Source organism: Nerophis lumbriciformis, linkage group LG38, assembly GCF_033978685.3.
Source record: "Nerophis lumbriciformis linkage group LG38, RoL_Nlum_v2.1, whole genome shotgun sequence".
NCBI classification, from domain to species: Eukaryota; Metazoa; Chordata; class Actinopteri; order Syngnathiformes; family Syngnathidae; genus Nerophis; species Nerophis lumbriciformis.
Genome location: NC_084585.2, coordinates 17,652,976 through 17,667,195, shown reverse-complemented (window position 1 = coordinate 17,667,195; position 14,220 = coordinate 17,652,976). Strand labels below are relative to the sequence as shown.

General features: G+C 43.0%; 1 protein-coding gene across 4 annotated transcripts in view; it reads right to left on the bottom strand.

The window, feature by feature from the left end:
• bsnb (bassoon (presynaptic cytomatrix protein) b) overlaps positions 1-14,220 on the bottom strand; it is a 250,468-nt gene that overhangs the window by 126,884 nt on the left and 109,364 nt on the right. For all 4 annotated transcript variants that reach the window (XM_061932822.2, XM_061932823.2, XM_061932824.2 and 1 more), the window contains exon 3: positions 11,146-11,946. In XM_061932822.2, the coding sequence (XP_061788806.2) occupies positions 11,146-11,946 (801 nt within the window). The remainder of the gene's footprint in view (positions 1-11,145; positions 11,947-14,220) is intronic.

Sequence of the window (14,220 nt, the reverse complement as noted above, 5' to 3'; positions counted from 1 at the left end):
AGATGCAGCGCTAGCTGTTCATAGTCGGGACCTGGGGTGGACCATCTGTGCATCAGTTGGGGTAGTCTCTGCGCTGCTGACTTGTCCCCACTCAAGATGATCCCCTGCTGGCCCCACTATGGACTGGACTCTCACACTATTAACAAGATCCACTCGGCGTCCATTCCACCGGTCACCCAGGGGGGGGTCCCCACATCTGCGGTCCCCTCCAAGGTTTCTCATTGTATCCCGATGGGTTGACTTTTTTTCTTACCCTGATGTGGGATCGGAGCCGAGGGTGTCGTTCTTTGAGACACTTGTGATTAAGAGCTATATACATAAAGTTTGATTGATTGATTCATTGAAATCTTCGAAGGTTCCCACTTTGGAAACCCCAGAATTAAGAATATCTTTGGCATTCCACCAGATGGAGCCTGAGTTTGAAAAGCACTGCTCCAAGTCGTTTTGCCACCGAGTGGGGTAGCATCTGGGATGGCCTGTCAGATTTTAGGGCTGGCATGTGCCACCTTTGGCCACCCCCAAGACACGCCACTTATGCTCACACGTCCTCTGCACGCAGCAAAGAATATGGAGCACACAAAAACAAATCCAATCTGAACATTGAACAAAATAAACTCATAACATTTTTTTTCTGTAGGATTTTGCAATGCAACTATGTGAGTAACAGCCTTTGACGACAAAGGGCCACAACAGATAAAACAATGCTCGTCAACACTGTCCAATCTGTTCAACACTGCTCAATGTCTGGCGAGAAGCTTTAAGGAGGACAGGAATGCCATCGATCACTTTATTGAGCAAAACAGTTTATGTGTGGTTGTAACCACACAAAAAACATTAGTAAAAAAACGTATATCCAGCAATACTGGTCAATTTATGCCGTGCGAACAAAGCCAAAACCAACTCATTGTCATCTGGCACTTAGCCACTGACAGTGATGCGTTTATGGCCACAAAAGAAGTCGGACAACTCCCCCAATATGACTCACCAATCAGATGTGTGCTTATCCTTCTGTCATTTATTAAGAATGTTCATTTATGGATAGTAATCATGAAATGCGGTTAATGATTACAAATATAGAGCAACTGACGAAGGTCAGTTACGTTATCATGATGTGTTCAATGTGGTTTAGGAAAATGTGTTAATAGTGGGACATTTGAATAGCCTAAATGCAAAAAAGTTATTAAATATTTAAAGTTTTGTTATTGTTTGTTTTCATAGCAATGTAAAAATAAAGACAGCATAATAGCTGACAACAACAAAGTTTAAAAAGACTATTTAGAATTTGGGACAGTTTTACACTGACTATCATATCATATGTTGCAGGTGGAGAAAGGGCGTTTAGCAAACTGAAACAAGTTAAAGGGGAACTGCTCTTTTTTTAAATTGTGCTTATATCGTTCACAATCCTTATGAGAAACAAGAAGACAAAAGTTTTTCTTTGCATTCTAACATATAAAAATCGGCTCATTAGGTTAGCTTCGTAGCTTGCAATACAGCTAATGGGAGCAATCAATTCTACCTCTAAATCACTTTAAAAAGTCTCTAAAAAATTGTCAACAATACTTCATTTACGTTCCATAACCTGTATAATACCCAAGCTGTAGCTACATTGTTATTGTAAGAGCGAACACTAAGGAACTCTTTTTCTAGCGTGGTAACACATCGGTGTGCTACGGTATTAGCCATAAAGGCTAACTACGGCAAGACATAAGATCACTTCTACGTCAGCACGAAACACATTGGAGTTTGTAATACACAACACAATGTGATAAGACACCAATTTGTACTGACTGAAAAACATGAACAATCGTATTACAGTATCTGTAAAGTATTAGCCCACATTTCATGTTGTGTTTGTACACAGCTAGCCAGACAGCGTATTGATCCTGATACACGCAGCATGTTATGCGTGTATCAGGATGAATATAAAGTGTGACTCACGTGATGCATGAGACATAAAACCACATCAAAAGTAGCGTGCCACGTTACATCAAGCTATCGCCTACGGCGTTGTAAAAGTAATTAATTAGATTACTCGTTACTACGTCGTTATTATATAACACCATTATAATGAACACTGGTAACAGTGTACCAGAGATGTGGGCGGGGCAGGGGAAACAGGAAACAGGGGCTTTATAAAATGAATTGAAATGCCCAAAAATATATGGATTTGTGTGTGTTGGGAGGGGGGTTGTATCATTGAAGTTGTAACCTTGTAAACAAGTCACGTCTTAAACATGTTGAAAACAAACCACACCATGGATCAAATATATATTTGATACAAAACAAATGTCAGCAAAGCTAAATACTCTAAGGACAAATAAGAGTTTTATACACATCACTAAGCTGGTTAATTGTGCATGTAAACAATTCCTCTATTGCAATGTTTCCCAAAGTGGGGGTGCGCGAGGTGATTGTAGGGGGTACCTTAAGGCCAACGGCGACCGGACGCGGAACGACAATACAAAAAATTAGAACTCCATCGTTTTTAACGGAGCAAAGCTTGGCTGCCGCGGAGGGTTAGAAAACTGTTCAAAAATCCTGCACGGCAAGCCAATAGAAATGCATTGGTTTCACTTTTTGTTTTGTTTCTGTTGCGTCGACCAGCTCTTCCTCCCAGGGAATCTAAGTTACTGGTCGATCCCAAGTTCTTTCGTTGACATATATGCTGAGTAAGAAGGACCATCAAGACAGAATTGGAATATTATACATTTTTACTGAAATTTCAGGAGATCAGCTTAACCAATACATTCATATCGGCTAATCTAGTTGATCTGACATTAAAACGGAAAAGCCAACTCCTTGCACACAAAGAAAGACCCCACCTCTCCTCCTCGCAACACTGATAAGGAAAGACGTGGGGGTTGTATTCACATTCCGATGGTTTAAGACACTAAACAGACCTCTGAACAAAAGAGAAACTGGTAGAATATACAAAGGAAAAGTACTAGACGATCCAAACATGGCGATGAATAGAGAAAGAACTCTTAAACATATATGCATTCTCCAAATTTCCCCCAGTCATTTATTTCGTATGATTATTGGATAAAGGCAATATACCACCCCGCGCTGTAGACCCGCATTCTCAATACATACTTGTCCCACGCTCAAATCTTCTCCCGACACAGTGTTTCAATTTTTGCGTAGCAACCAATTAGACTACTTGTTAACCCCAAGTTACTATTCATAGAAAACAGCCATGCCTGCGCCGGAATAATGGACAAATGGCTAAAAAGAGTAAATCCACCGTCTGGAGAGACATCATCGGTGTCTACCAGTAGGGCTACAATCGAGGATACCTCTGCCGGTGACAGCAACCCAGGTTTCTCTTCCTTGGATCAGGGTGCAAGCAGTAGGGCTAGCGCTACAATTGATGCTAGCCAAGTTACTAGCATGGCCACTGACATGAGAAAGCATACGGATAGAGACATCATAATGACATCATCAAAAAGACGCAATTATGATGAGAACTACATGGCTTTGGGGTTCACTTGTATCGGTACTGGTTCGACCACAGTGTGTTATATGTGCAAAAGTACTATCTCACAACTCAATGAAACCTTCACTCTTGCGAAGACATCGAGAGACGAATCACTCTCACTAACGAGAGTTTTTTGAACGGGAATTTCGTGGACTTTCGACTAGAAAGATGTGTATAAGGGAAACCGATACAGTTAATAGGAAGGGACTAGAAGCGTTTTATATGGAGAGCTACAGAGTGTCCAAGACTGGCAAGCCCCACACTATTGTGGAGGACTTGATGCTCCCTACTGGCACAATGTTGGTGGAAAAGGCAAAAAAAATTATACAGACCATGCCCTCATCAAACAACACTGTTTCTCGACGTATCAGTGACATGGTAGGGGATGTTTTAAAACAGCTACAGAGAGAGAAAAACGGGGAGGAAGGGGGTACGTAGCTGGGGATTAAATGTTTGAAGGGGTACGGGATGGTAAAAGGTTTGGGAACCACTGCTCTATTGGAATGCAGGTGCATGGCCACACCCACATTGACCTTATGTGGCACAAGGAATCAAATCTCTCGCTGCTCCAACCTGCATGAACTATTTATAATGTTCTCCCCCATTGAATTATTGATGAGCTATGTTTTATGTTTCTGTACACATCTTCTACAGCTCTGTTGGAAAAATTCCATCTTTGTAACTAATGGCATTCTAAGAGCCTCCGCCTCCTCGTGACCAGAGGCTCTGCGTTCACGACACAAGCCATGACCGAGTCGGAGCACAGATGACAGAATCTGTGTACAGTGTACACAGAGTGGTCAACTTAAACATCATAAATGATGTCAAAGACACATTTGGATATGTCTACAATTTAGAAAAAGTCAACTCCACTTTGCTGTGATATTAGAGCGAGCGATGCATGTAGCGAAAACTCGTGCTCTTTATCTCCTTGAGGGGCGTAATGGCGGAGGAAAGAGTCCCGACACAAGGACATCTCATACAGTCACAGCCGCGCACATGACTTTGGGCACTAATTGAGGAGGAATATTTCGCAACACAACAAACTTGGCGCCGTCGCACTCATTATCTCGGATTTTCACTCCCCTTTTCGCACTCCATCTCTCACCTCCATCGTGTCTCTCCTCCTCCGCTTGTTCTTGCACAGGCGCTGGTGCTTATTGTCTCATCACGGATTATAGAGGCGGCGGGGGGGCGGGAGGTGTGTGCTAGAGATATGTCTGTGGATGAATTATGTATGTCGCTCAGGAAGTAACATACAGCGGTACCTCGGTTTTCAGAGCCCGTTCCTAAAAGTCCGGCAGAAATCCTGTTAAAACCGAAGCAATTTTTCCCCAAATAAGTCCTGTAAAATTGAATGATGCAAACACGTTTGTTACTGGAAACGTTTTAATACATTTCTGCCTTGGAGACTTTATATGTGTAAGAAATCTGCAACTATAATGATTTGATACTTGTTTATACTGACAAATATGCTGGTTTAAACTGCAATATTGTTCAATGAAGAACACTTATTACGTACTGTATTTTCCGGACTATAAGGCGCACTTAAAATCCTTTATTTTTACTCGACGGTGCGCCTTATAATCCGGTGCGCCTAATGTAAGGAATAAGTTTGGTTGATCTTACCCACCTCGAAGCTATTTTATTTTGTACATGGTGTAATGATAAGTGTGACCAGTAGATGGCAGTCAAACATAAGAGATACGTGTAGACTGCACTATGATGGCAATATGTCTCAAGTAAACAACACCGACAATTTAAATGTTCCATTGAAAATCTAGAACATTACACACGGCGCTCAAAAATCTATCAAAACGTTTTAGTACGACTTTGGTAAGCTATGAAGCCGCACCGCTTGAAGGACTGTCGGCGCATTAAACATACAAGTATTATTATGGTGTGTGTATAAGGTAATACATTATCTGCCGTTTTGTTTCGCAATATTATGCAAAAGCAACTTTTAAATAAATATAAATGATAAATGGGTTGTACTTGTATAGCGCTTTTCTACCTTCAAGGTACTCAAAGCGCTTTGACACTACTTCCACATTTACCCATTCACACACACATTCACACACTGATGGAGGGAGCTGCCATGCAAGGCGCTAACCAGCACCCATCAGGAGCAAGGGTGAAGTGTCTTGCTCATGACACAACGGACATGACGAGGTTTTCTTACCTTTTGGTACCTGCTGATCTGTATTTGGGATCTGCATAAATCCTGAAAAATTGCGTGCGTCCGCACCGACGCCGTAGTTGATAAGCTTCTTCTTTTTCTCTACCTTCTTGTTATGGGACATTCATCCTCCGCTGTTGCCATTTCTAATATAATGTAGTGTAAAGTTCTTCCTTATATCTGTCAGTAAACTCGGCATGAAAGCGCTTAAATATACCGGCGCAGTGAGTTTACATTATTCACCCAAGGAACTTTAGTTCCGGTCGGACGGTTTTTCACGGGACACATTTCCGGTGTTATTGTTTCCGGATGAGGAGATGCTGCTCCGTTATTGTTTTAATTAAAGTCTGAATGTCATTAAAACAGTTAGCTCCACCTTTTGACACTTCTTCCACTCCCGTCCTTGCACGCTACACCGCTACAACAAGGATGACGGGGAGAAGACGCTGCAAAAAGGTGAGCCACGTAAATAAGACCGTCCACAAAACGACGCACCCAGAAGCGACTGACAGAAAGCGGCTTGAAGATGATCTGTAAAACATAATCTATGCAACATTTTGACAAAAGAACCGCCATTACATGTTATGTAGACCACAAGGAAGAGTTTTACATTCAGAAAAAAATAATAATAATAAGACTCCTTTAATGCGCCCTATAATCCGGTGCGCCTAATATATAAAAAAAGATAAAAAATACTCCTTTCATCAGCAGTGCCCCTTATAATCCGGTACGCCCTATGGTCTGGAAAATACGGTATGTTTAGCTTGTGTGATTAGCTGTTGTGTAGCTGTTAGCTCAAAGTAGCCTAAATATAGCCTACCATGTTTACCTTGTGTAAATGACAGGAAAACACCAACCTTCTGTGCTTATTGGAGGACATTTATGTGTTAACTGGCTGTCCAGCTTTGCTTAAGTGAACACGCTGCGAGACTGCCTGTATCAAAGCGCTGACATTGGAGAATTTTACATGCAAGTCGATAATAACACATACTTTTTTTTGCTGATGTCAGACCGATTTTCAGTGGGCAGCAGCGGTGGCCGCGCACGGGAATCATTTTTTAACCCCAAATTCCAACCCTTGATGCTGAGTGCCAAGCAGTGAGGTAATGGGTCCCATTTTTATAGTCTTTGGTAGAGATGTCCGATAATGGCTTTTTGCCGATAACCGATATTCCGATATTGTCCAACTCTTAATTACCGATTCCGATATCAACCGATACCGATATATATACAGTCGTGGAATTAACACATTATTACACCTAATGTTGTTGTGATGCCCCGCTGGATGCATTAAACAATGTAACAAGGTTTTCCAAAATAAATCAACTCAAGTTATGGAAAAAAAATGCCAACATGGCACTGCCATATTTATTATTGAAGTCACAAAGTGCATTATTTTTTTTAACATGCCTCAAAACACCAGCTTGGAATTTGGGACATACTCTCTCTGAGAGAGCATGAGGAGGTTGAGGTGGGCGGGGTTGGGGGGGCGGGGTTGAGGTGTGGGGACGAGGCGGATAGCGGGGAGTGTATATTGTAGCGTCCCGGAAGAGTTAGTGCTGCAAGGGGTTCTGGGTATTTGTTCTGTTGTGTTTATGTTGTGTTACGGTGCGGATGTTCTCCCGAAATGTGTTTGTCATTCTTGTTTGGTGTGGGTTCACTGTGTGGCGCATATTTGTAACAGTGTTAAAGTTGTTTATACGGCCACCCTCAGTGTGACCTGTATGGCTGTTGACCAAGTATGCATTCACTTGTGTGTGTGAAAAGCCGTAGTCCGGCACGCAAAGGAAGTGCCTTAAAGGTTTATTGGCGCTCTGTACTTCTCCCTACGTCCGTGTACACAGCGGCGTTTTAAAAAGTCATACATTTTACTTTTTGAAACCGATACCGATAATTTTGAAACCGATACCGATAATTTCCGATATTACATTTTAAAGCATTTATTGGCCGGTAATATCGTCAGTCCGATATTATCGGACATCCCTCGTCTTTGGTATAACTCACAACCTACCGATCTCAGGGCGGATACTCTAACCACTAGGCCACTTTGTAGTTCTTTATCGTTTTCTTTTATTTTATACATCCGCACAAACTGGAATTAACTCCACTCTGATTGGTCACACTCCCGAGGATTTTCGAAGGGCTGGTCGGGTATGAGCAACTACCCACATTTCTTATGAAACAAACTCGTCCACGATTGGCGTGATGTTCGATGATGCAAATTACACAACGACATAATCCATTTTGGGATTTTTCGGACGTAAAACTTAGCAATTTTTGGCAAGCAGTAGTCTAAGGTACTCCGAGTGGCATGATGAGGGAACAATGCACCTTCAAGCTTTGTCGCCAACTCTATAAAAACACTGCTGTGACAAGTGGGAGCTGCGACTCTGAGAGGAAAAAACGCGGCAGAAACACAGAACAGTGAACTCTGCAGAGACCGGAAAAGGATGAGCATTGTGTGGAACAGACTGTAGAAATCAACCTCGATTCTAGACTCAAACCCACCTTTCTCACCATCACTGGAACATCCTACCTGCCACTTTGCTTGGAAGTTGTACAAAACCTTTTTTTTCTTTCAGGACTGAGCTTTGAAAATGTAGCGAGTGCAGCAGAGACACAGCCCACGTAATGACAGTTGTCTGAAAGTTTGGTAGATTGTCAGCTCCTTAGCAGTGGAGCATGAAAAGGGACGTAGGAAAAACAAAACCATCTCTGTTTCCATAGCAATCTGTGAATGGCCTGTACTGGTGCTTGAGACAACCAGATGCCAAAGAAGACAAGTTTTGCCCATTTGAAAAACAGCGATGCACTACAGAAAGCCTATGATAATTGCTATCTTTCAATTGGATTTTATTGCATAATTAGGCTTTGTTATAGCCTCACTCTGTTAGTCTCTGTAAGTATCTTTCCTTCCCAATTGAGTCAGGAAAAACATACACAATAGTTCGATGTGCTGGCTTTTGATGTAATAGCATTAGAAGTCGTGCGTAACCAAAACAAAGAAAATGTTGACTGTGCGTCAACGGTGTATCATTGTTGTGCCTTTGAGGGGTTTTTCAGGTTTTTTGCAACCAATCATGCCAAAATGGTCGACTTTCATGAAATGTAATAATATTTGAGACTTCCCTGATGGATATGTCGTTAATTCTTACTTCGGTTTCTTCGTTGGTATTCACTCCCTCTGTTGCTGTTATTTGAATCCTTCTGGCACAAAGCAGCAGCTGGAAACACTCTTGGCCTTGGGCCGTGTCATTCTTTTGGCTTACGTTACAATGTGGGCTTATTTAGAGAAAACTACAAAATGGTGGCGCCTGACCTAGCTTCTTTCAGTTGGTTCCCGCTCCCGTCTGCTGCTAAACTTATCTTACCGTACTGTTTCAATCACGTGATTAATAGTAAAGTTGATTCCCATCCCACAGGATTCTTCCGGGAATCCCGTGAACCATGGGATTTTCGAAAAAATGTCTGCCTCTACTGCTCCCACCGGGAACTAAGACCCGAAACCTACATGGTCTAAGAGTTGTGTCTCAATACTTGTCCAAATAGTTTGAAAGCCTTGACTGATTAATATTGAGGTGATCTACCACTTCCAACTTGATAAAGATGTATTTCCTGTGTTTTCAGAGCATTGCGTCATATCACATTAGGGCTGCACAATAAATCAGATTTTAATCGTGATCACGATTTTGCACGCTGCGATTGAATGAGGGTGATCGTCGACGATATTAACATTTAAAAAGCAGGCTCCGCTGCATATCAATTCAAGCACATTCACAACCAACAATCAGCCAACCACCTGGGGAAGACCGAAAGACAGTGGACTCATGTGAGAGCGAGTAAGACTAAGTGAGTGAGAGGGTGACTGACACTTGATCAGCCAGTCGCCTGTAGCTCCCGAAAATGTTCGGAAAAATTAATGCATTATTATATTGGTGCCCTTATCTCCCGTAGACTGACCTACATATTAACCCCAGAACACACGCGTACATCTCGCCGTTTTCTAGGCACCCTCCCGCCCGTTCCAGCAAACCCGGAAATGCTCCCGCACGTATAAACCAACAAACTGCACGGCAAAGCACATTTACTGTAAATCCATTATTAAGTTGCGACGACAGGTTATACAATTGAAAACACTTTCCTTCTTTCCTCAATTGCCATCGTTTGCCCACAACGTGAAGCTAATAATCCAAATGGAGTTAGGGTTGCTCACAGAGCGGTCCACCCGCCACCGGCGCAAAGCCCCGACGAACAGCTACAAAAGCGAGTGTGCCCAAAGTACAGACTACCGTAACATCAACCTAGCCCAAGGGACCCCACATTTTTCCACCATCATTCCAATCGGGGCGGAATGGCGTGGTTGGTAGAGCAGCCGTGCTAGAAACTTGAGGGTTGCAGGTTTTCTCCGCACCTCTTGCCATCCTTGGGCAGGACACTTCACCCTTGCCCCCAGTGCTGCTCACACTGGTGAATGAATAATGGGTGGTGGTCGTAGGGGCAAACTGGCAGTCTACCCCAGGGCAGCTGTGGCTACAAATGTAGCTTACCACCACCAGGTGTGAATGTGGAGTGACTGAATGATGGGTTCTCACTTCTTTGTGAAGCGCTTTGAGTGTCTAGAAAAGCGCTATATAATTCTAATCCATTATTATTACCTCTCAAAGACACACATAAGTAATTGATGTACCGTATTTTTCTGAGTATAAGTCGCACCGGAGTATAAGTCGCACCTGCCGTAAATGCATAATAAAGAAGGAAAAAAACATATATAAGTTGCACTGGAGCCCGGTAAGAAAAAAACTGCGACTTATAGTCTGAAAAATACGGTAATAAAGTTTTATTTGGTTCGCAGTACAGTGTGTTCCTTGTAGTATCTGCCTTTTGTGCATAATTGTATTTTTCATGACTTTATGACCGTACTCTGCAATGGCATATTTGTTTTTAGTTAGCCCTTCTCTATTGTAAATTTTTTGTTTAACTATAATATTAATATCATTACTGAAGTATAATTTTGAAATTAAATCCTTGTTCCAATACTGTTGGTTTAAAATAGAAAAGGCAATACAAATGTGTTTTACATAACATAGTAAATAATCGTGATTAATAATCGTGATTTCAAAATTGATAAACATAATTGTGATTATTATTTTGACAATAGTGGTGCAGCCCTATATCACATCCTGGAATATTAGTCAGCAAATTACACAAAAGGGCCTAAAGGAGCATCAAAATAGTCGACATAAAGGGAGGTGAAAAGAGGTGATCCATGGTATTTGACGGTACCTGAAGCCAAACACTCTGTCATCCGCACAGGAATCCTGACATTTCTTACTGACACCAGACAGGGACAAATTCATAACTACAAGGCCCTCTGGGTAATAATATGACACAGCATCTCTCATTGGAGTGTGTCGATAAATCATTTGGAAAACCTTAAGCATGGTGTGCGGAGTGTTGCACTGTACACACCGAATCTGAGCCTTACCTCCACCAGGTGAGGAGTGGGGTTGAAGCCGCACATGTTGCAGACTTGGGAGTGGCACTGGGTGCAGATATTATAGTTGGGTTGTTCGGCTTTGTTGCCGGTGTTGAGGACCGTCTTGCAAAGAGGACAACAAACTTTGGGTTTAGAAGACTTTGGAGGAGCAGGCTGCTGCTCCCTCTGCTGCTGCTGTTGATGCTGCTGCTGAGGTGGAGTTCGAGAACCTTGTTGTGTAGGTTGAGATCCTGAGGGTTTAGGTGCTCCAGGTCCTACACCTGGTTTGGGCGATTGTTTTGGGGGTGGTTGTTGGGGTTGAGTGGTCTCAGATATAAGCGTACTGGCTTGGTTAAGGAGAGAAGCACCAAAGCCAAATAATTTCCCAAAAGTCTGCTCAGGTGGTGGGGGCTGTCGTGAGGGGGAGCTGCCTGCACTGCGTGTCTGGTCTTGGCGGGGCGGATGGGGCTGGTGGGCGGGGGAGTTTCGGGACAAATCGGGCTGGGATGGGGCTTTGGCCATTCCAGGGAGAGGCACTGCCCCCGGAGGCAACTTTGTCACTCGCTGACCTGAGCCAGGCAGGAGAGTCTGTTTAGAAGGGACGGGGGCCGGAGGGGTCTGCCCTGGAGGTCGTGTCTCAGGAGGCATCTGTGTCTGAAGGGTTGGCTGGGAAGAAGCATCGAGTCCGGGTTCTGGTTTGGCAGCATGAGAAGGAGAGTGTATCTGTTGTTGACTCTTGGAACGGGGTGTGGTCATGTCCATCCCCAGCGCTCTCTGCATCTGACAGTTTAGGCATAGCCACTCCTGAACCTGGGAAAGAAACAGTAGCAACATATTAGTGACTATTTGTGTCCTGTTATGTATACACTATGAACCATACCAGACGACCATTTTTGAAAAAACTTTTTTGAACACATTTTTTATGTCAGTTACATGATATTTTATTATCTGTCACATATACACTTTATGTATTACAATAGACCCTAGAGGCCACATCTCAATGTGCTTATGTATTTTGTATGGTTGGGTGATAAAAGCTGAGATAGGCTCCAGCGCCACCCGCGGCCCCGAAGGGAATGAGCGGTAGAAAATGGATGGATGGATGGGTGATAAAAAGATAGCTCTTTGGTCTTACACCATTCAAAATTAATCCATTGAATTGTACTCCTAAAACTGATTGGAGGAAGTGTTACCTCTGTCAGACTGATACAAAAGCAGAATTAAGGACACCCCCAATCTGTTATGAGTGTAGTTGGGGTGGGTATTCCGGGATAGACAGAATCCTACCACAATTCCAGGCAATCAATCAGCTACCCATGAGGTTAGATCCATTTAGATTGGATGAAGTAGGTTGTATTGAGAATACAATGAGGCTAAATAGTGCCGAGTACCACCAAAATTGTTGCAAAATGTTTGGCAATGACACACTTTAGCGTGCCACGAAAAGACTAAATGCAGAGGGCGATGCAAATGATATAATTTCAGCCTTAAGTATACATCCAAATGTGAGGACTAAATGATTGAATAATCAACCACCAAAAAATCCACACTATATACATTTATTGCAAAATGTGGACAGAAAATTGACATCCTATCCTACTGTACCTATGAGGAAAAATGTAATCATACTGTATTTTTAATGCAACAGCCAACCCCAGATTAGTAGTATTGTTCTTATACTTCTTACACCACTTCAAATTTTGTTTTTCAATGTTGGTAACATACTTTTCTGAGAGAATAGGTTCTGGAACCCATGTGTACCAAATTTGGTGCCTGTAACACCAAGTGAAAGAGTTTCTCAGCAATGTATAAGAGTGAGATTAGCAATAGCAATAATTTAACTGTGCACAACTAAAAATGACATCACTTAAAACGGTTAAGCTACTGTATGTCTGGACAAAATAACATATTAAATATGTATGATAACAATGTCAAAAGTGATAATTGTAACAGCAACAAGGCATGCTGGGAAACGCTTGCTCCTCAGACCCATTCTCAGCGCATGTCTCTTCGTAGGCTTTCAAAAATTGTAAACATCGTCGTAGGGATACGGGCGTTTCAGGTGGCTGATAAGGTTTGATGTGTTAAAGCCTGATGTTTGCGGAAAGTTTGCAGAACGTTTGGTGCGAATAGCAAGCTAAATGTATTCCTCTGAAACAGTTCAAATGTCCCACCCGATTGATGACATATTTGTTTACACTAAGCTCAGGGAAAGTTTTCCACGGGCCGTTTACAGCTCAAACACGCTTGATTGCTGACCCTAACCCACCTGCAGTACATATGAATAATCTTGGCTCATTTGAGCATTTTTTTACTTAAGTTATCTGTCACGACGCGGACCGAACCCGCTTTTCCCCGGCTGCTGGGGCTGCCAGCACCTCCACTGTCAACGCACCCAGACACGCCCCTGCTCGCGCTGGGCGCAGCACGACCACGCAACGACAAGGCCGCAGGCAATCAGGAATCTGCGCACCTGGGACTAATGAGAGGGAGTGGCATAAAGACCAGCGAACCCGTGGAACCTTTGCCAGAACGTAGCCCATCTTCGCAGTAAGCATCACGTCTGGCATCCCTCTCTTGTACCTTGCACACCTTCTCTGTGCTCCTTCCTTGTGTCCCTAGTTAATGTCCCTTGTGTCTTCCGCAGTGTCATTCCTCTTCCCTGTGATCGAGCTTTGTGCCTCGACTCCGCTCTGAACTTTGGACTGCCTCCCCCGATCCTCGACCCCTGCTTGGACACGGACATCGTTGCGTCTCTCCTGCCCCCCACAGCTTGCCTTCCCACGGACAACCTCTTTGCCTCGCCCCGCTGGACTGACGAAGGGATTCATCCAACACGCGCTTACAACAACCCTGATAACATTTACATTGATAATTCTACACATCGTCTTCACTCATTCACTTGAAGTAGCATACACACCCTACACACTCATCAAGGGTTTCAATAAACCTGGTGAACCGCAGCTCTGCCGTGGTGTCGTCTCCTTCCTTTTCCCGGTACACAACATTATCGGATTTTATGAGTTATCGAATATATATTTTAATGTTTTGAGATGAATCTGTAAAATTTTAAATTTCCTCATA